Source organism: Equus przewalskii, unplaced genomic scaffold (genome assembly GCF_037783145.1).
Source record: "Equus przewalskii isolate Varuska unplaced genomic scaffold, EquPr2 ChrUn-12, whole genome shotgun sequence".
NCBI lineage: Eukaryota > Metazoa > Chordata > Mammalia > Perissodactyla > Equidae > Equus > Equus przewalskii.
Window position 1 is genome coordinate 824,091 of NW_027228749.1, and position 20,437 is coordinate 844,527.

General features: G+C 41.6%; 2 protein-coding genes across 3 annotated transcripts in view; one reads left to right on the top strand and one right to left on the bottom strand.

Moving 5' to 3' along the window:
- Nucleotides 1-805: 805 nt before the first annotated feature.
- On the bottom strand, nt 806-19,061 carry CD160 (CD160 molecule). 2 transcript variants are annotated; one of them, XM_008528217.2, is made up of 5 exons: nt 18,784-19,061; nt 9,008-9,152; nt 7,987-8,313; nt 3,668-3,805; nt 806-1,494 (listed from the first exon to the last, which is right to left on the bottom strand). In XM_008528217.2, exons 2-5 carry the CDS (start codon nt 9,087-9,089, stop codon nt 1,487-1,489), a joined length of 555 nt encoding a protein of 184 aa, XP_008526439.1. In that variant the 5' UTR covers nt 9,090-9,152; nt 18,784-19,061; the 3' UTR covers nt 806-1,486. The 2 variants fall into 2 exon arrangements, with proteins under 2 accessions (XP_008526439.1, XP_070463691.1); XM_070607590.1 differs by having other exon boundaries at nt 9,011-9,152; nt 18,784-18,919.
- The window catches only part of PDZK1 (PDZ domain containing 1), a 48,670-nt gene continuing 44,568 nt past the window's right edge, over nt 16,336-20,437 (top strand). The window contains exon 1 of the mRNA XM_070607576.1: nt 16,336-16,430. The gene's annotated coding sequence lies outside the window, so the exon portion shown is untranslated. The remainder of the gene's footprint in view (nt 16,431-20,437) is intronic.

A 20,437-nucleotide genomic window follows, 5' to 3' on the forward strand; every position in this document is an offset into this window, starting at 1 on the left:
CTATAATTAGTATAGCATAATGGGTGGAACCTTTTCTATACTTGGACGTGGCTTCTTTGTGAGACTTCCAGTGGTTATAATGTTGAGTAGTTTCAGAAGATTCTTTGAATAGTAAAAAGCAAGAAGACATCTCCACCCATGTGAGCTAAAATTTAGTTTGAAACACAAAACTAACATATATAAAATAGAGAAAGATTAAAGTTAACATAATATAGTGGAGAAAGCCTTGGAGACTCTGGAGTCAAAATTCAAATGGCTCTGGGTTTAAAAATTCCAGACTCTTATTTGATCTTCAGAGCAATCCTATGGAAACAGAAGATAAGGTAGGCAGTATCCCAGTTTACAGATACATAAACAGAAATAGCATCTTAAAACTTCATTTACCCAACAACGCATAGCTGGCATGTGGCAGAGTCAGAGTTTGAACCCAGGCAGGTCTTTTAACTCCATGTCTAGTGTCTTTACCTCCATAAGACACAAAATCCAAAATCCTTTGAGTTTGAGGTTCAAGACCATCACTAATAAAGGTCTTACCCATCTCTTTCAGCTTTTTCTTTCTCTGTTCCCACCAGACTTAGCTCCCACAATTGGTAGATCCTGGCCAAGGATCCACAGGTAAGGTGTCTCTTTTTGGTGGCTTACCATTTAGCTCCAGTTAAATTGTCTGTGTTCCTACCTCTTTATTTATGCAGTTCTTCCTATTGGGAATATCCTGTCCCCTCTCCTCTGCTTAACTATCATAAGAGGTCATCTGTTCAAAGAAAAAGAGGATTTATGGATTTAGGAGAAAAGACTAGGCTGCAGATACTGCTTTGGGCATTTATTTAAAAAGAAAGAGAAATGACCAAAGAGGTTGACAGGTACTTAGTTGAAGTTAGACAGTTATGATCTGTGGTGCACCTGGTCTGCACAAATCTTCCTCTTCCTCCAGCACTGCTGTGTGGATGCTCTTGAACACCAAGGTCTCTTGGTTTCCTTATTTTCATGCTAGGTCAGTCACTGGGTCTGACTCTCTTCCTTTCCTCTCCTACCTATCTTTGCTTGTTTCCTCTTTCTTCTCTTTACAATGTTAAATAAAAATTTCTTCCAAAAAATTGTGTCCTTATTTTGTTTAACTTGCTTGTTTATTTTACTGTTTTGGAAAGGAGGGAGGACAAGTTCTTCTGGGATACAAAAACACACCTACTTATCCAATATTTGAGTGAGAACTGTACACCAGCCGCTTTTGTGAAAGGTCTTCTTTTTATTTGCTGGTGACAGGTGGGAAGAAAGGCAGGTTTGCTCTGGCAGTGAGGAGGGGAGGTCAAGGAATACACTCATTTGCCCCACCTTAGATTCTCCAGATTCTTGGCATATTTAGCATCTCTTCCCCTGTGCCCTGTTTTTTTCTTCTCTGTATGTATTGTAATATGAAAGATACCAAACTAAAGAGAATCAGATTTATCTTGCTGTAACTTTTTAAAAAAAGTTTCTTCTGCCACAAGGCTTAAAGAGCTGTGGAAAGAAAAAGGAAAGTTTGTATTTCTGCCACACAACTGAGAATAGCAACAAAATGCCCGGTGTAATTCGCCCTGGGATGTGTGTTTGATAGGCCCTCATGACTAGAAAGGGAAGGGAAAAGGAAAGAAGGAATGTATTGTATGTGTTGTGTCTTATTGCTAAAGTTGCAGTTGTGATCTTTAGGAAATCTAACTGATCCTGGTGGAAGTGGGGAGAGAGCCAAACTTTGGTCTCTCCCTGCTGGAAGGTAGGACAATCAAATAGGAAATGGATGCTACTCAAAGAGTTCAAGGTAAGTTTTCCATGTGTAGCAATGTGAATGGTTGGCACCGTGATAGCACAGGGATCCTCACTGAAATATTAGCTTCAGGCACAGAGATCCAGGGAACTCCCTCATCCTTTTCGTCACATGAAAGTATAATAACTTGATCTACTTGATCCCTCTAGGCCTGAGAAGACATGTGCACTTTTGTTCTACTGAACATTACCTCTTCCATAATTCTGCTAAACCTTGAGTTGAGGTAAGAGGATAAAGAAAAGGAGTGATTGGGGCCGGCCCAGTGGCGCAGCAGTTAAGTTCGCACATTCCACTTCTCGGCGGCCCAGGGTTCCCTGGTTCGGATCCCAGGTGCGGACATGGCACTGCTTGGCACGCCATGTTGTGGTAGGCATCCTACATATAAAGTAGAGGAAGATGGGCACGATGTTAGCTCAGGGCCAGGCTTCCTCAACAAAAAGAGGAGGACTGGCAGTAGTTAGCTCAAGGCTAATCTTCCTCAAAAAAAAAAGAGAAAAGGAGTGATCTATGAAAAGTTCATTCTTTTCAGCTGACTGGAAAGGGGAAAAGAGCTTAGAGATGTTTTGCTCTAGCATAACTTGGGAGTCAAGGGTAGTAAGTAGTAGTGGATTGTATGACTAGATTTCCTCTTTGAGTTTTTTCTGTATGAAAAAGTAAAATTTATTGTTCTAACAGAGTAGCCTAGTCATCTGACGGAATTCAAATTCAATAAAGAATAATGTCTGCAAGGTCAGGCTGCTTGATGTTCATCAGTTTCCTCCTGAAAACTGGCTTACATTGGGAGGTCCTTGCCAGGGATCACAGACAAGTTCTCTGTTTTCTTTTGATAGTTTTCAGTAAAGGAGCTGGAATAAGGGAGGATTAGGTGGTCCTGTTTCTGGAAATGGGAGGAAGCAGTCTCAGAGTGGGGAGGGTGTTGAAGGAGTCGAGAGAGAAGGTGCTTAGCATGTAATAGATAATTATTGAGAGCACAAGGTTTTAGAGGGAGAAGGACAGTATTAACTCCTCTGAACTGGGCGACATTTAACCTCTTTGTGCCTGTTTCCTGATGGTAATCAGAGAACCTGGAAGGGTTGTTTGAGGTGAGAATCACCACATGCAAAGCCTAAACCATCACAGAAATTCTTTAAACAAATTTAGTAAGAGCCTGCTGTGTGCCTAGGCCTGTTTTTTTGTTGGGGTAAACAAGACAAAGTCCCAGCCTTTAAAGAGCTTACATTCTGGTGGCACTCAAACAGTGGTAGTTACTGATTTGAGGGAAACCTAAGTAAAATGGAATTAAGAATGCCGGGGATAGGCAAAAACCTGCATCAATTACTGATAATGCAAAAACGTAATGGCAAATCATTGCAAGTTCCATTCTTTTTCTTATAGGGAAAGTGCTGATCCATATTAATAAATGATGCTCAGAGGATTCAGCTACAAGTGTTTAATATACTCAATTTGTCCATCAGCCTTTGCTGAGGAGCTGCATCGTTGAAAATCCACCTCCAGACTAAGTCTGTCTCTTGCCGCCTCCATCTTCTCATAATAGCCAAACATCTGTTGCCTCAACTTGTAGCCCTCTGTTAAGCCAGTGAGTAGAGGCAGGTGTATTTACTTGCCTCTCCCACAGGCCTTCTTTCCTAATAGGTCTGACCTACCCAATGGGAAGTCTGGTTCATCCATCTTCCCCTAGTTAAAATGAAGTCTTTAGACCCTTTGAGCCGTCATATTGGTTTAATGTTTTCCTGTGGACAGCCAAGGCTTAAAGAGCATTTTCCTCTCCCATTCTGGGCTTCCTTTCCTCCCCTCTCCTAGAGAATAACCAAGATGTAAAAGGAATAGCACCCTCATTGCTTGGGGTGCTTAAGGCTCTTCTGAACATACCTTGAAGGGCCACCAGGCTGGTGACCAGCATCACCCAGACCTTTTCTTGCAGGAGGCCTGAATTGAACGCGCCTTTACTATGGCTGAACTCACGGTGTCCTCCTTGTTTCAGTCCTGTCACTGTGTAGTTCCCTGTCTCTGGTTCAAAAGAGAATCAGTGGATCAGGGGAGGGTTTCAGAAATCATTAATGGCTCTTTTTGCATCATCTCAGAACATCTTTTTATGATCTCCAAGGATACTTCTTAGCATAATTTACTGCCCAAATATGTATTTTTTTAACATTTGTGGGTGATGACGATGATGTACTTAAGCAGCAATAAATAAATACACTAGAATCTACTGTGTGTCACACCTGGGATACAAATAAGCCTACCTTAAAGGAACTCTAAATATAAAGTCTTACCAGAGACACAGCAAAAATAGCTTAATCGCCTTGGACTTGGTGTTCCCAAATCTCAGTTAAAACCCATCTTCTGGAGTGGGTCAAGCAGTTTCGCCTAAGTTAAAAGCTTGGGCTTTGGAATAGATCTGGATTTTTTTTTTCTTCTCCCCAAATCCCCCAGTACATAGTTGTATATTCTAGTTGTAGGCCCTTCTGGTTGTGCTGTGTAGCATGGTGCCACAGCATGGCTTAACAAGGTGTGCCGTGTCTGCGCCCAGGATCTGAACTGGCGAAACCCTGGGCTGCTGAAGCAGAGCGTGCCTACTTAACCAGTTGGCCATGGGGCCATCCCCTAGATCTGGATTTTTAGCCACCATTTACTAGTTAAGTGAACTTACACAAATTTTACCTTTGAGCCTGAGTTGTCACATGACAAGAATAGTACCTTCCTCAAAAGGCAAGGAAGGTTAAATGAAATAATGTATCACTCAGCACACTGCCTGGCACATAGTAAGCACTAAGTAAATGGTAGACATTGTTTATTGGTACTGTCTGTTACCTGTCTGGTTTTATTAGTTTCACCTTCGAAAAGGAACTTTACGTCCACGTCTGGCGAGCATCCATATGTGCTGACTCTAAGACTTAAACATGCTGAGAGGATGAGAAAGGCATTCTTTCTTAGGGAGAACAAGTAGAAACGCGTAGGATGTATTAAAGAACATGAACACTAGATTATAAGGACTTTGTTGTACCCCCATCTATTCTCCAAGGCTTAGCACTGTGCTTGGGATGCACAATAAATATTTGTTAGATGAATGAGGAGTTTCCACTAGTGAAGTTAACTGGAAGAGAGTATTCACATAAATAATAGAATGAAATTATTTAGAACCTCCAGTGCCAGGCTAAAGTAATTTAGACTTTGTCCCATAGGCAGTGAAAAGACATTAAAATTCTTTGAATGGTGGTATGTGCAAATTAGCATTTTAGAAAGGTGTCTGGTGGCAGTGTGTATTGGAGGCAGACAGAGTATTTAGAGTTCACGGACCATGTATTAGGTAATAGCTCAGTGTCAGGCCCTGAGGTAGGTGTGGGAGATAGAAAGATGGGTAAGACTCGCTTGGATCTCAAGGGGCTTACCAGTTAGGAGACTATTGCACATATTTTAAGTGTGAGATGATGAAGACGTGGAAAACACCTTTGGAAAGAAAGGAGTGAATGTGGGAAAGAACTAGTAGTACTTAGTAACTGGATGGAGGAAGAGAAAAAAGGAGGGACCAAAGTTTTGACCATAAATCATGGATAGAAACAGGGTCTCAGGAGGATAGGTTTGAGTTTGCGTTTGAGGAGATGGTAGGGTATTCAGGAGCTAGGAGTCCCGTTGTCAGTGGAAATGTTTAGTTGAAACTTAGGAAAGAGGTTAGGGCTGGAGAAGTTGATCTGTGGGTCAGTTGCAAGGAGATGTACATCTAAGTCACAAGGGTGGGTGAGAACTTGGGAGAGAGTGGCAAGAAAAGATTGAAGAGATGAAGAGTGAGTCTTGGGGAATGAATTCTCATGTTTGAGAGGTGGGAGGAGGAAATAGGTGCAGAAGAGAGAAAAGAACAGCCAGAAACGTAGAAAAGAGTACCTAAGCCAATAGAGATGCGAGTTTGCTAAGGGAGAGAATGGAACTGCTGAATGCTGTAGCTGGGTCAGATGGGAAGACACCAGGAAGCAAGGAAGAAAATATAAATCAACCCAGACTGAAGTAGAAAATTTGGATTAACTGGTTAGTAACCATAGGAGATGATGAAAACATCTATTAAAAGGCTCCGGGCCAGGTTTTCTTTGGGGGGAGGGGTGTAATTTATATCTACTTTTCTTTAAGTTCAAAAGTAAGATAGTACGGAGCTGGCCTGGTGGTGTAGTGGTTAAGTTTGCGTGCTCTGCTTTGGCGGCCCAGGGTTCGCAGGTTTGGATCCTAGGCGCGGACCTACATACTGCTCATCAAGCCATGCTGTGGTGGCATCCCACCTACAAGAGAGAGAAAAAGTGGCACAGATGTTAGCTCAGGGACAGTCTTTGTCAAGCAAAAAGAGGATTGGCAACAGATGTTATCTCAAGGCCAATCTTCCTCACACACACAAAAAAAGGCAGATAGTATTTGCAAGTTCATAAAGACTGCTAGCAGTTCCTTTTATCCTCCTAGGCTTATTCCTCAGAGACCACCATGGTCAACTCTTTGAGATGTTTCATCATATTCCTAAATAATATGCTCATGTTACTACTTCTTGATGATGAAGTTTAGACATTATTTACAGTCATGTGTCACTTAATGATGGGAATATGTTCTGAGAATACATTGTTAGGCGATTTCATTGTTGTGCAAACATCATAGAGTGCACTTACACAAACCTAGATGATACAGCCTACGACACACCTAGGCTATATGGCATTAACCTTATGGGACCACTGTCATATATGTGCTCTGTTGTTGACTGAAATGTTGTTACGTGGCACGTGACTGTATTGACTTTCTGATATACAGGATGAGGATATGGTTCTCTTAAACCTCTAGTCACTTCCCTCCTCTGCATCTTTCAAAAATCATTATATCACAAATTTTAGTTAAATTAATGTTTACATAATTTGCATTCTGTAAATGTCACATATTACAGAGCCAAGTTGTGTGCTATGATCATGTTTCCTTTCGTAAAATTTAGTGTTTTCCCTGAAGACACGATCACCCGATTTTTTAAAAACTGGTAGAGTTTTCCACGTCCATATCTGTAGTCCTTCATCAGATCTGATGTAGGCTTTCAGAAAGATGATCGATCAATTCCATTTTCACCCCCTAGAGATCTTCCTTCCGGCACCCTCTTTCTCTTGCTGTCTTCTGAACAATGCTCTTTTTGGCCCTTTATTATTCTAGAATTTCCTCGTCCCCTTTCTCTACTAGATTCCTTATTTCTTGGATCCCGTTTTATATACTCTACTAATTCACTTTCTTGTTTTACTGAAGCACATTTGGTAGAAATGAAAGACCACGTGGAAGATGAATTTTTTTGTCATTGCATGTCTGACAGTGTCTGTTTTTCCCTCACATTTGATTGGTCGTTTGGTCGGGTATAGAATTCTAGGTAGAACATAATTTTCAGTTTTGAAGGCTTGCTCCATTGTCTGGGAATATGGAAACAGTCATTCTCAGCTGGGCATATAAGGAAGTCATATATATAACGCTGAGGCCTGAGTGGCCATTTTAGGCTGTGACAAAGTAGTAACAGAGCAGGGGAGTGTGCATGAAATGAAGGAGATACATAGAGATGTGAAGCCTTGCTGCTCCTGAGAGACTGAGATAGTAACTGTTTTGGGTTCTGTTGGCTTTCTGGTTTCTTACTCCAGAAACTTGAACTCATAAGGGCCAGCTTCTTGCTTTGTTATTTTTTCTCCTTTAATCTATGGCTGCTTGAGTGGGTTTCTGTTTCTCACAACTAAATGCTCTTTAAGACAACCATCCATTTTATTTCAAATCCATCTCTGTCCCAGCCTGAAGGCTCGGTGCCTGCGTTTAGAAATACAGCTACGTCTCTGAGAGAGCTCTGAATTGAGAATCAAGAGGCCTATATTTCTAGACCTCTGTCTGCTTTTACTGCCACTGTGGTCAGTGAGTGGCATTGGACAAGTTGCTTTACCTCCTTGTGACTCAGTCTCAGTGTCAATAAAGAGAGATGGCTGCATCAGTAAGATTTTTTAAATTAAAGACAAAATGAGATTACCTTTGTATACATGCTTTGACGAAAGGCAGGATTTGCCAGTAGAAGTGATGGAAAAGGACTGAATAATGGGAAGGACTCTTCCCGAGGAGACTGTCCAGGACCTGAAATAACTACTTCTGTCTCCAGCTGTGGACCCTGCTTACTGTCCCACCTGGTGGTGTTAGGGATATCAGGAGCTCACCTGTGACTGAAACGGAGAGAAAATGCCCCTGAAGGTGGATATCTGACTTCTGGCTTCTGGCACAACACTGGTAGGTCCCACTATCTGTCGGCGTGGTTTGGTTTATGGTAAACACCAACTGAGATGATATTTCACTGACACCATCTGTCCCAGAATACCGTTTAAGTCTCAGTTGCTCCAGGCTGGTCTCAGGGGAACAGTCTGAACCCCTGTCCTTGCACAAAAACACTATAACCCCCTCAGCCTCTTCTTTCTTAGACCACACAGTACAGATTAAGCTTAGTCGCTTTTCTTCCTGGGAAACTGAGCTGAGGATGTGCATGCATCCTGGAATGGGAAGGGAAGAATTAGCCATGGGAGGCCGGGTATACATGGTAAGTTAAACTCTTACATAGAAATGTTGAGGCAGAGATGGGGGCTGCCCCATAGACATGAAATACCCTCTCTTAGAAGAGTAGTCTACAGGCTGTACCCATATCTGAAGGAGACCTGCAACCCCAGCTATACATTAATTCAGAAATGGTCTCTATTTTACTTCTACTCTCCAACTAGAACTTCTAAAGGGGCTTTAACTATTAAAGTGCTTTTGTATACATCTAATCCTAGATACAGCCCTGGAGACAGGTATTAGTGTCCCCATTTAATAGATTAACAAACGGAGGCACTGGCGCTTAAATGGGTTTGCCGGAGTTGACAAATATTGTAGTATCTGGATCTCAAACTCAGATTTCATAAACATATAATGTGTAAGAGCCTGAAGGAATCTTAGATTGAGGGCCATATTACCAGGCTCTTAGCAACACATAGCAGAGGGAGGATGTCAGATGGGGAGGGCATTAGTATTAGTTCTGACAAAAAAGAAGAAGAAACTATATTTTTCACCCTTTCATTAGTGTCAAGAAGAGTGGGTCCTTTCCTTCCCCACCAGAAAAAAACTACGGGATCCATCCCTCCTCATGAGTCCAGGATTTTCCCTGATGAGTGTCTCCGCCCTGGGGATCTAGGGATGGACTGTTCTCACCACCAAGCTGGATGTTCACAATTGCCAGCAGAATGGCCAGGGCAAAGCAGCCTCCGCCAGGTGCCATCAGTGTCCTGCACATTGTCAGCGGCTCCAGGAACTCGAAGCAAATGTTGGCTCTGCTGATGTCCTTGGCCTCACTTTCCTGAAAGCACAGGGGGATGCCTAGTCAGGCCTTCCAGGGCCCCAAGACCATTTACTTGTTCCAGGCACTAGAGTCTGATGGAGGTGGAAGAGGGCTCGGGCGTGAGAGTCCAGCTGGCTGGGAGGTAAGATAGTAAATCAAGTGAGATGTAGAGATGAGAGGGACAAAAAGAGAAGAAACATAGGGCGACACGAAAGCCTATATTTTCAGATTATTTTTTTTTCTAAATTACGTTGGGTTGCTGGATCAAAGAATGTCAATGTTAAAATTTTTTTCTACTGTTATTATTTTTTTTGTACTATTATTATCATATTGCTCTCCGAAAAGGTGGTTGAGATTCAGATGTTCAACAAGAATGCTTGATAATGTACATTTTCTCATGCACTTGCCAGCACTAGGCATTATCTGTCTTTTACATTTTTGCCAATCTGATGGGTGAAAAATTAGATCTCACTGTTGTTTTATTTTGCGTTTCCATGACTAGTGAGGGTGAGGACCTCTTCATATATGTGGTGGTCATTAGTATTTTCTCTTCTATGAATTGCCTGTTCATATTCTCTGCATATTTTTTTTAAATCAACTTTTAGAAGCTTTCTCTATATTAGAGATATTAACCCAGCTTTTTTTTTAAACAAACATTTCCTCCCATTTGGTTGTCTCTTTGTCTTTTTCCATAAGGAAAGTTTACCTTTGTGTTCAGTTAAGTTTAATACATCTATCTTTTCTTTTAAGTCATCTATATTTCCTGTATTGTTTAAGAAAGTTTCTCTCAGGCTGAGGTTATAATTTTCTTCCAAAATTTTTATTGTTTTACTTTTTATATTTATATCTTATAATTCTAGCTAATAAAAATTATCACCATATCAAAAAACTCTGAACAAAAACCAAGACAAAGAAAACACCTAAATTTTTACCAACACGGAAATGGTTGAATAAATTTTTTTTTTTGAGGAAGATTAGCCCTGAGCTAACTATTGCCAGTCCTCTTCTTTTTGCTAAGAAAGCCTGGCCCTGAGCTAACATCCATGCCAATCTTCCTCTACTTTATATGTGGGACGCCTACCACAGCATGGTTTGCCAAGCAGTGCCATGTCCGCACCCGGGATCCGAACCAGTGAACCCCGGGCCGCCGAGAAGTGGAACGTGTGAACTTAACCGCTGCACCACCAGGTCGGCCCCGGTTGAATAAATTTTGATTCATCCACATAATAGACTATTATATGTATTATTAAAAAGAATGAGTTAGTTCTATAAATATGGGCCTGAAGGGATGTCCATAATATGCCATTATGTCAAACAAAGCAAATTGCAGAGCTATGTATATAAAATAAATACATTTTTATTTTAAAAAATTCTCCATGTAGATGTTTTTAAAATATATTTAAACACTTTTGTAGTTTATAAATTGGCCGTGAAAACCCTGTGAATAGCAGCGAAGCACTATCTGATAGAGAAGGTGAGAGGATGGCACAAAAAAGACTGGGCAGGGTTCTGCTCTGCTGTACACAGGGTCCCTAGAAGTTGGAATTGACTCCATGGCACTAACAAACTAGCCAATAATGCAAGTCTTAAAGAATCAGTATCATAAAGACCACATTCTCTGCCATAATGAAATTAGCATAGATGTCAAAAACAGAAAGATACATTAAAAAATTATATTTTCCATAAGTTGCTTCTTTTTCACCTGTCATTCTTACTTTGTCAGCAGGATGGTGTAGGGGAGGAATGCATAGGTAGAGGATGCTTTTGGTTATATTCTAGTTCTGTAGTTGTGCAGTGGGCTCATAGATGTTAATTATATTTCTATGTTCTATATTTTTAGATATGTAACATACTTTTGTACATATCAAATGATTCATTTAAAAAGATAACATATAAAGAAAAAATCATATATATGTATATATATATATGCACCCACACTATGATACCATGTATATAAAATTGAGAACACAGAGATCTGAGAAAGTTTACCACCTACCGACCACTTATGAAAAAAATTACTCAAGGAGGTACTAGACAGCAAAAAGGAAGACAATGTATTATGACAGTAAGCTGGAAGAAACCCCAGCCATCGAATATGAGCTGGAGAATGGAAGACATCTGGAAAGAAATGAAAAAGGAGTCCTTTGACCTTGACACTGGTAACATTCTCTTATAAGAAGCACAGATTTAATATTGTAAGATTATATTTCTCTTTCCTTGAATATAATCATACTGCTTCATTTAATTATAAATAATATTTACATAATTGTAATATTGTTAGTGTTCCATATTGGTTTTTAATTTATGGAATGAAACTAGAGGCATAACATGGATCACTTAATTAGCGTTATAAAACAAATAAATGTTATAATCCTTGACAATATAGAAATTTAAAAAGTAACTTACAAAAATTAGATGAATTAGAGTCAAAGGAGAGGAGGAAAGAAGTCTGTGGTTTTCTCAGTTTTCAGAAGAGGGTAAAATATCATGTAAAATTGACAAAACAGTAAAGATTTAAGTATTCTATTTAAATTTATGAAGATGAGCACTAGAAGGACTAAAACATTAAATATCACTCAGAAATATTGGAAAGCAGGAGGTGGTGTAGGGTATTCAGTTACTGATGGGGTGGTGTCATTAGATACTCTTTGAAGTATCAAGAAATAAAGGTATATAATTAAAAATTATAACCCTAGCCATCGGGGGATTAAATGGAAAATATTGAAAGTGGTGAACTTTAGATGGGGGGGTTACTGCGGGTAGAGGGGGAGGTAACTGTAAGAAGCATTTTTTTTCATTGCATAATCTTTTGTTTGATTTATTTTACCTTGTGGATGTATTACTTTTAATTTAAATTTTTTTAAATAAAAGAGTATATTGCAAAAACATAACCTATGAAAGAAAAATAATTTTTAGAAATGAAATGGAGGACAAGGAAAGAGAAATCCTATAATTATAGGGGGCTATTGTATGTCAGTCACTTTATATACCTTGAATCATTTAGTCTTCACAGATGTTATTATCCTCTCTTTTCAGGGAAGGATGTGTGTGTGTGTGTGAGGAAGATTGGATGGGGCTAACATCTGTTGCCAATCTTCCTCTACTTTGCATATGGGACACCTGCCACAACATGGCTTGATGAGCAGTGTGTAGGTCTGCACCCGGGACCCGAAACTGCGAACTCCAGATTGCCGAAGCAGAGCACGTGAACTTAACTACTATGCCACTGGGCCAGCCCCATCAGGGGAGGATTTTTTTTTCCTCCAGAGTATTCCCTAGATTTTCCTAAATCCAGAAAACCTGGGTGACACTCTTTCCAACTCTTGATGTCTCTGTTTCTTTGGGCTTGTCTCAGGTCCTCCTCTGTCCTCTGTTTCCTCATCTGTAAAGTGAGGAGGCTGCCTACTTCAAAATATTGCAAAAACAAACCCTCAACAGCACAAATCTAAATTTGGCATGTCCCCCATTTAAAAGATTTCAGTGACTCCATGCAGTGGGTATTTGTCATTCTTCTGGCTACCCAGTGGTATCTGTCAGGGAACTAGCCCCACCTTCCTTTCTCCCCCTCATTACTTTCCTGTGAGTGCTGATAAAAGGCAGAGCCCTGATTCTCTCTTCAGGAGCCCAAAGGACCAGATACACCTTCTTCCCGCCCTCTGAAAGCTGGGGTTAGACTAATGAGATTTTCCCATCAGGCCTTTGGATCTTGAGGGCATGCTGCAAAGATGAGGTGACAGTGGAATACTCCCTGGTGGGATTCCTTCATAGTCAAGTGCTCACCTTCCCACCCTCATCACTATGTCACAGCCGAACCAAGATCTAATTCACTGAATACCCGAGCTATCTTACAGCTGCAAATGTCTGCCCATGTTGTTTACTCTTCTGGAGATGTCTTCCTTTCTTTCTCTGCCTGATAAACTCTTAATCATCCTTTAAATTCCAGCTCATGGCCCTATGGGGGAAAACCACAATAGAATAAAAATCAAATAAACTAGTTGAATAAAGGGAAAAAGGAAGAAAGTGAAAATTAGAAATAGGAAAGGAGAAATAATCATAAATATAAGTGGAACTAAAAGTTATAAGGGATATTTTTGTATCACTCTATGCTAGAAACTTAGAAAAGCTGGTTGAAATAAATTTCTGTGAAAATACAAATGATAAAAATTGACTCAAAAACGAGAAAACCTGAAAGGCCAAATAACCCTGAAAGAAATTGAGAAAATTGTTTGATACTATCTTCCCAGAAAGCACTACTTTGGATAGTTTATAAGGAAATTTTTCAAGATGATTCTGATGCCATTTAAATTGACAGCATAGAAAAAGAATGAAATTTCATTTGCTTTTACTAATGTCAAAACCTTAAAAGAAAGCAAAAAGAGGACTACAGACCAATCTCACTTATGAATACTTATGTGAAAATACTAAATAAAATATTAACAAGCCAATCCAGCAGGATATTAAAAATATAATGACAAATGGGGTAGGATTAATTTTAGAAATTCTTGGATGATTTGATATTAGGAAATATACTAATATTAATTAATACGTTAATAGATCAAAGAAGAAAATCAATATTCTGACAAAATCTTACATTCATTCCTACTAAACCCCTAAGGAAAATGGTAATAGATGAATGTTGTTCAACCTAATAGAGAAATATATATCTCATAAAATTCTAGCATCATATTTAAAGGTAAAATATAAGATCATTTCTATTAAAATTAGAAGCAAGGCACAGATGCTTCCTATTACCTCTATTATTTTGCATTGTTCTGGAAATGTTAGCCATTGCATTTAGAGAAGAGAATAAAGTAAAGGATATAAATATTGGAAATCTTGAGGCAAAATTACTATTTATAGGGGCCTGCTGGTGACACAGTGGTTAAGTTCCCATGTTCCGCCTCGGCGGCTGGGGGTTCACTGGTTTTGGATGCTGGGTGGGGACCTATGCACCGCTTGTCAAGCCATGCTGTGGCAGGCGTCCCACATAAAATAGAGAAAGATGGGCAGAGATGTTAGCTCAGGGCCAGTCTTCCTCAGCAAAAAGAGGATTGGTGGCAGATGTTAGCTCAGGGCTGATCTTCCTCCAAAAAAAATTACTATTTATACATAATGTAACTTCCATCTGGAAAACCCGAGAGAATTAGTTAAGAATATTAGAAACAATGAAAGGTGGAGCATTGAATAGGCAGTTCACAAAGGAGGAAATGCAATGAAAAGTTGTTCAGTCTTACTAGCAGTCAGGAAAGTGCAAATTTTTAAAAATTCAGAGTTCAGAATTATGACCCAATAGATGAACAAAAATGAGAAAAAAGATAAATCCAATTCTGGTAAGGGTATGAGGAAATAGTCACAATCATTCACTCTAGGTAAAATATACCCTGTACCTTTGGCTCTATCTTACAGAAATAAAAGCATGTGTGTGCTGGAATACACATACAAGAATATTCACTGCAGTAGTGTTTATAATACAAATAAATTAGAAAAAAGGAAAGACCCATTGGTCAAAGAATTGTTGAATAAATTATGGCATATCCATAGTTTGGAATATTATGTAATCACAATTATATAAAATAATAATAAATTAATGTATAAATACATAGCATAAATAAAATTTAATAAGGTATTCACTTATAAAATGATTAATTTTCCTAGACACACTTTCCTAGATACTTGTCAGAACATATGATAGAAGAAGAAAATCCCATTCATTATAGCAACAAATGAAATGCTCATAAAATGCCCAAGAATTTAAAATGTGACAAGATTTCTATTAGGACATATAGGATAAAAATTATAAAGTGCTATTAAGGAACATAAAAGAAAATCTAGATAGAGACATTTGTTCATTTTTCCTATATTTACCTATTAATTTGTCACAATCCTAATAAAAATCCCAGCAGCAGCCCAGTAGTCTGTGCCCGCCACTGCTGCTCTAGCCTTGACCTCTTGCTCCCTCTCCTGTGTTGTCACACCGTCCTGCTGTACTGTCTCCTCCAGAATGTCCCACTGACTCTTGAAACAAAACGTTGAAAGTTTGGTGACATGCTTTGTGTCTAGCTACAAAGCATCGTCTGATTTGAAAAGGATAAAAAAAGGATTGCGATTATTCATTCAGCCCAGGATTGGGGTTAAAAGCATAGACTCCGGAGCCACAGTGCTTGTGTCCATGTCCTGGTCGCAGAACTTACTAGTTGTGTGACATGGGCAAGTTCCTCAGGCTCCTGGGGCAGGCACTGAATAAACGGATATATTTGACGAACACTGAGCAACTGTGTCAGGCACCGTAGGGCACAGAGAAACTACTACGACAGCAGAGGCAGACTGTCCCGGTAGTTCAGTGCAGCCTCTAGAGTCAGAGGGACAGGTCTGTAATCTGACTTTGACATTTGCTAGCTGTGTACTATTGGGCAAGTTTTTTAATCTCTCTGAAAATTAGCTTATTGATCTATAAAGTGGTGATAATACTCTCTTCCCAGCGTTGTTGTGCAGGTTAAATAAGTAACCTGAGTAAACTGTTTACTCCAGCACCTAGCATAGAGGAAGGGCTCAGTAAATGCTGGCCATGATTATTTTTATGGTTCCTCATAACTGAGGCACATCTCAGTGTCCCAATCACATCCACATACATGATGGTGTTTAGTTCTTATAAAACACTGAGTTAGTATGGTTATTTAAAAATATGTCTTTTGTACTAAGCCTATGAAGGATTTGAGAAGCATTGTGACTAGTACAAAATTACAATTTCTACGTGGGGGAGCTAGGATGCTAACCCTCAAGTTAGGGGTCTTTCTCTTGGAGTTTCCTTTCCTTTCTTTCTCTTCTCACACTCACCATACATTCAGGAAAAGCTGCAACACATGGAGGGCTGTGGTAACAACGATAATGTCATAAAGTATATCAAGGAATAGGGAAGGAGAAATTCTGAGTGAGGGATCTGGAAAGAATGCAAGATGGCAATGGAATTAGGTCTTGAGAGATGTTTGCTGACTTTCGGGAGCTGATGCCTGACGCATATGGTGGTGACGTAAGGTGGGAAGTGGGCTGGGGAGATTTGGTTTCCAGTCTTGGCTCTGCACTAGCTGTCTGTGAGATGTCGAGGTCATGTCCCTTCTCCAGGCGCATTTCCTGAGGGACTGATGCAGCGGGATGGGAGGGAGGCGGGGTAGGGACTGCTTCCAAGAAGAGAGCGGGCTCTCTCGGGCTCAGCTCTCAGACAGGCTGGCCGGCTCGCAGGCGCTGATGCAGGAGTGGCTGGGCTTCGCGGTGCCTGGGGGGCGAGCTGAGGCAGAGTGTGTAAGTCTGTCGTAGGCCGTTCCCGAGGGCTGGGGGCAGGCAGAGGCCATGGAGAAATGATGCTCTTGGAATAGGTGACCTTGGTGCTCGGGATGCGGAGCACCCTAATGTGATGCAGGCAGGGCACCCCAGAGCGGGAACCGCTGCTTTTGCACTCTGGCCGCTAGAGGGCGCTGCCTTCCGGTTGAAGCCAGAGATGCCCCTCCACGCGTCCCGAGTTCATCAGCCCAGCGTTTGGCCTGGGGAGGCGCGGGAGCGCGGGGTCCGGCATGCGGGCTAGCCGGGGAAAACCTAAACTAGTAGCGGAGGTGTGGGAAGTGCAAGATTGGGTCTGGTGGGTCCTGGGGACGCGGACTCTACTAGAGCTGCAACTGGGCCTTAATAGACTAATAGTCGGGAGGAGGTGGTCGGAGAGGGAAGTCTGGGGACTTTTTGGGTCCACCACATGCCAGGGGCAGTTCTCATCTTCCTCATGAAAGTGGCGAGCGCCAAAGCCGGCAAGGATGAGGGTGCAGATTAGGTTGGCATCCTCACTTTTCAGTCTTCCAGGGGTTTCTGAACTACGTTGGCTGCCCATGGCCTTGGACTGTCAGGATGGAGAGATGGCAGCCGACAGTACATGCCCTCCTGTCCCCGACTTTTTAAAGTGGGAGGCACGTGGAGTTCTGGATTCAAATGCAAGCTTCGTGTAAGCTCGGGCACGTTATTAAGCTTGCTCAGCCTCACATTTCTCTTGTGTTTAAAGTTCCCTCATGCGAACGTTGTGACGATTAAATGACACATGAAGCTGAGCCCAAGGTTTTCTAGCAAGTGGGAACTGTCACTGGTGGGGACGAGATTGTAAGGATTGGCCATTCTCTCTGCTGCCAAAGCCCAAATATAACTTTTGAGAGGAGCTAGAAGGTTAGCAGTCAGCTCCACAAATACCTCTAATTGCAGATCTCCCACAAAACCAAGAAAGATGCCCGGGCCCAGAGACGGAATCACATCAATCACTACAGCCCCAACTTTACTTAAAGTAGAAACAGCCTTGTAAGAAACAGAGGTGTGGTCAGGAGGCCCTTGGAGTATTTGTCTGCTTTTCAGACTTCTGGCTCTGGTCTCTCTCAACAACCTTCAAGGCCCTCTCAGCCTTGACATAGATGCGCCGTAGACACTTTTGGTCGTCTGGTGAAGCCTGTGGATCCCCTTCTCAGAATAACATTTAAAAATTAATAAAATAAAATATATAGGATAACAGAGGAAACAAATTATATCAAAACAGTTGTCCGCACATTAGAAGCATGTGTGATAGAGCAGTATATGTACTTCTTTAGATCTAGCATTGGCCTAAAAACTATCGTAATTCATAGCAGTGATGAGTGTAAATGACGTTTTGAGAAATCTGTAAGAACTGTAATGACATTTGAAAATATCTGATTTCTATTGTTGGCAAATTCTATTGTGGTTTGTTGCCTACATTCGTAATGGAAGCAAATGCTAACTTTCGATTAGAGATTGGTGCAAATAAAGATGTAATGTTTCCCCCAGATTCACAAATCCCATGAATGAATCCCTGGACCCCCGGTTAAGAATGCTTGCAGAACAGGTTCCTCATTTTGAAACTAGGGAGACTGAAGCAACCAGGTCTTCTGATTCCTAGGTGAAAGGTCTTCCCACTAAAGAGCATAGCTCTGGAACTTGGGGAAAACTATCTCTAAACCATTATTTTCACCCTGGAATTCCCAGGTTTACTCCGACAAAATCATGCCGGTGGCCTGAAGCCTCCCTTGTTTTTGTCACCCTCAGCACATTCATCTGGGATGTGAACTTCCCCCAGAGGTGCCTCACAAGGCCAGCTCCAAGCTCAAGGGAGCACAGTGGTTTGCCCCAGTTCAGGCTTTGAGGGGTTAAATAAAGAGGTGATCCAAATCTTGCTAACTCTCCTCCAGTAACTATCTCCTTTTTATTGATATGAATGACCCTTTGTCATTCATCCCCCATGAGCCCTGAACAAAAGAAAGTAGCCTGGAGGATTTAGAACAGCATAAGGGATTTAGGCTCTGTCAGGTATGGCTACTTCAAGGAGTTCACCTGGATTTCCCTCCTGTGAACACACAGTGTGGTTCTTTCCCATCTGAGGAAAGAGCCACAGGGGCCCATGTCCCTGAAGGTGTGTTGGGGAAGGGCCAGCATGTCGGCCCAGCTGGCACATGTGACATTTCTTTTTCCCAGGCTCCTGAGGGTAAAGGGCATATCCCTTCAAGAAATGGGGTTTCTCAGGGACCTCACTGGAAGCCTATCCTTGCCTGAGCAGTTTTGTCAACTGTCCCATCCCTGGTCCCAACCCCAGGTCCCCAGGGGCCCTCTTTACCTCAGGACAGAAGTTCTTCTTTCCTGCTCTCAGGCTGGGGGCTCTGGTGAAAGCACTTCGAATGAGCTCTCAGTCCTTAACTTGTTATTTATTCTTGTTGAAACCCCATCTCCCACTTCCGTCATTGTTCATGCCTTCATTACTGAGATGTATGGTCTTTGAAAACCACAGAATTGGGGTTTTTCTTTTAGCAGTTGGGGGTCTTCCTGTCTCTCTCTCCTCCACCCCCACTGTGAATTTTTTTCTCCTTTCTCTCCTCCACCTCCTCCTCTGCTGCTGTCTCGTTTTCCTCTTCCTTTGTGTGTATGTGTTAGAAATAGGCTAAGGTGCTGAAAGTGCTGAGAAAAACCACTCCTTGAAATTGTTTTCTTCACCTTGAGGGACAAAGATGTTTCACCTGATAATTCATAGTAAAGATGAGACTGGTAATAGAGTAACTGGGAGGTATAAGAACAGAATGTGCCCTCAGGTATAAAGAAAGGTGCCAAGTCTTTTCCTGAGAGAAAGTTTTGCTTAGGAGTAGGACAGAGAACAGAGCTGCTCCAGGCTGAAGGGGAGGAAGGGCAGGGAGTTATCAAGGGAGGCTAGTGGGAGTGGGGGCAGCCAAAATGGTTGGATGACTGACCTTATTTCCTCACGTATGACCCCCTCACCCATTTCTGTTCTGTTCTGTTCTGTTCTGTTCTTCCTTGGTCATTGATGGCTGAGGAGATGCAATGAGTATTCCTAAATTCTAGGATTGTGCACTTTGGTGCAAAGAGCATTGGTCTGAGAATTAGAAGCTTTGGGTTCTAATCTTCGCAAGGCTGGGACAGGATCTGTGCCAGAGAGGACCCAGCACAACAGGAAGCCCCATGGTTCTGGAGCAAACTTCTGTCATGATTTCCAACCAGTGCTGGGCTACCCAGGAGTCCAAGGGGTGTCATAAGAAGTGGGTTTGGGGGAAAGTTTTCATGACTCATTTAGAGTCACTCTCGCCATTGTATGGACAGGAATCCCTTTTGTTATGGTATTCCATGGTCTTTAAAACGGTAAGGTGCTCTGGGGCTTGAGGTCCTTTCAGGTGGCCCCACTGAAGCCATTGTCCTAAATGTTGTTAGATGAGCCAGATATCAGGATCATCTCCTTATTCCACCAAATTGTTCAGCTTTTACAACAGAATGAGGCAATTTCAGGAGCCTGAGGGATAGAAACCGATGTTGGGGAGGAGGGTCTTTCATCCCATCTACTAGTCTCTCACCACCATCCTGGTCACAGGACCAGTCCACCTCAGCCCACAGGACATCTGGCCCCACAGGCATAAACCTTTAAACTGAGCCTGGTATCTGGTAACCCAGTATCCTTATTTGCTGTCCCTACAGTAGTGGTCAAATTTATGGCCTCTCTGTTCCCTAAAGTGAAGATTTGTTCATACTTCTCTCTGTGGGATACTTGGAAAGTTGGCTACGAGGGCATTCAGCATTTCTCATCCTCCAGGGGCTATACAACAATGATAATTACGAACACAAGATAACAGGGCTATAGATGCGTGTAAGTGGGGCCAGTTGGCACCAGCAGACACATGTATTCACATAGGTTATTGCAGAAACCTCAAAGTTCTGCAAAGACCTCAGGGCTTGAAATTGAATCACAGAAGGCTTGCTTCTTGCCAGTC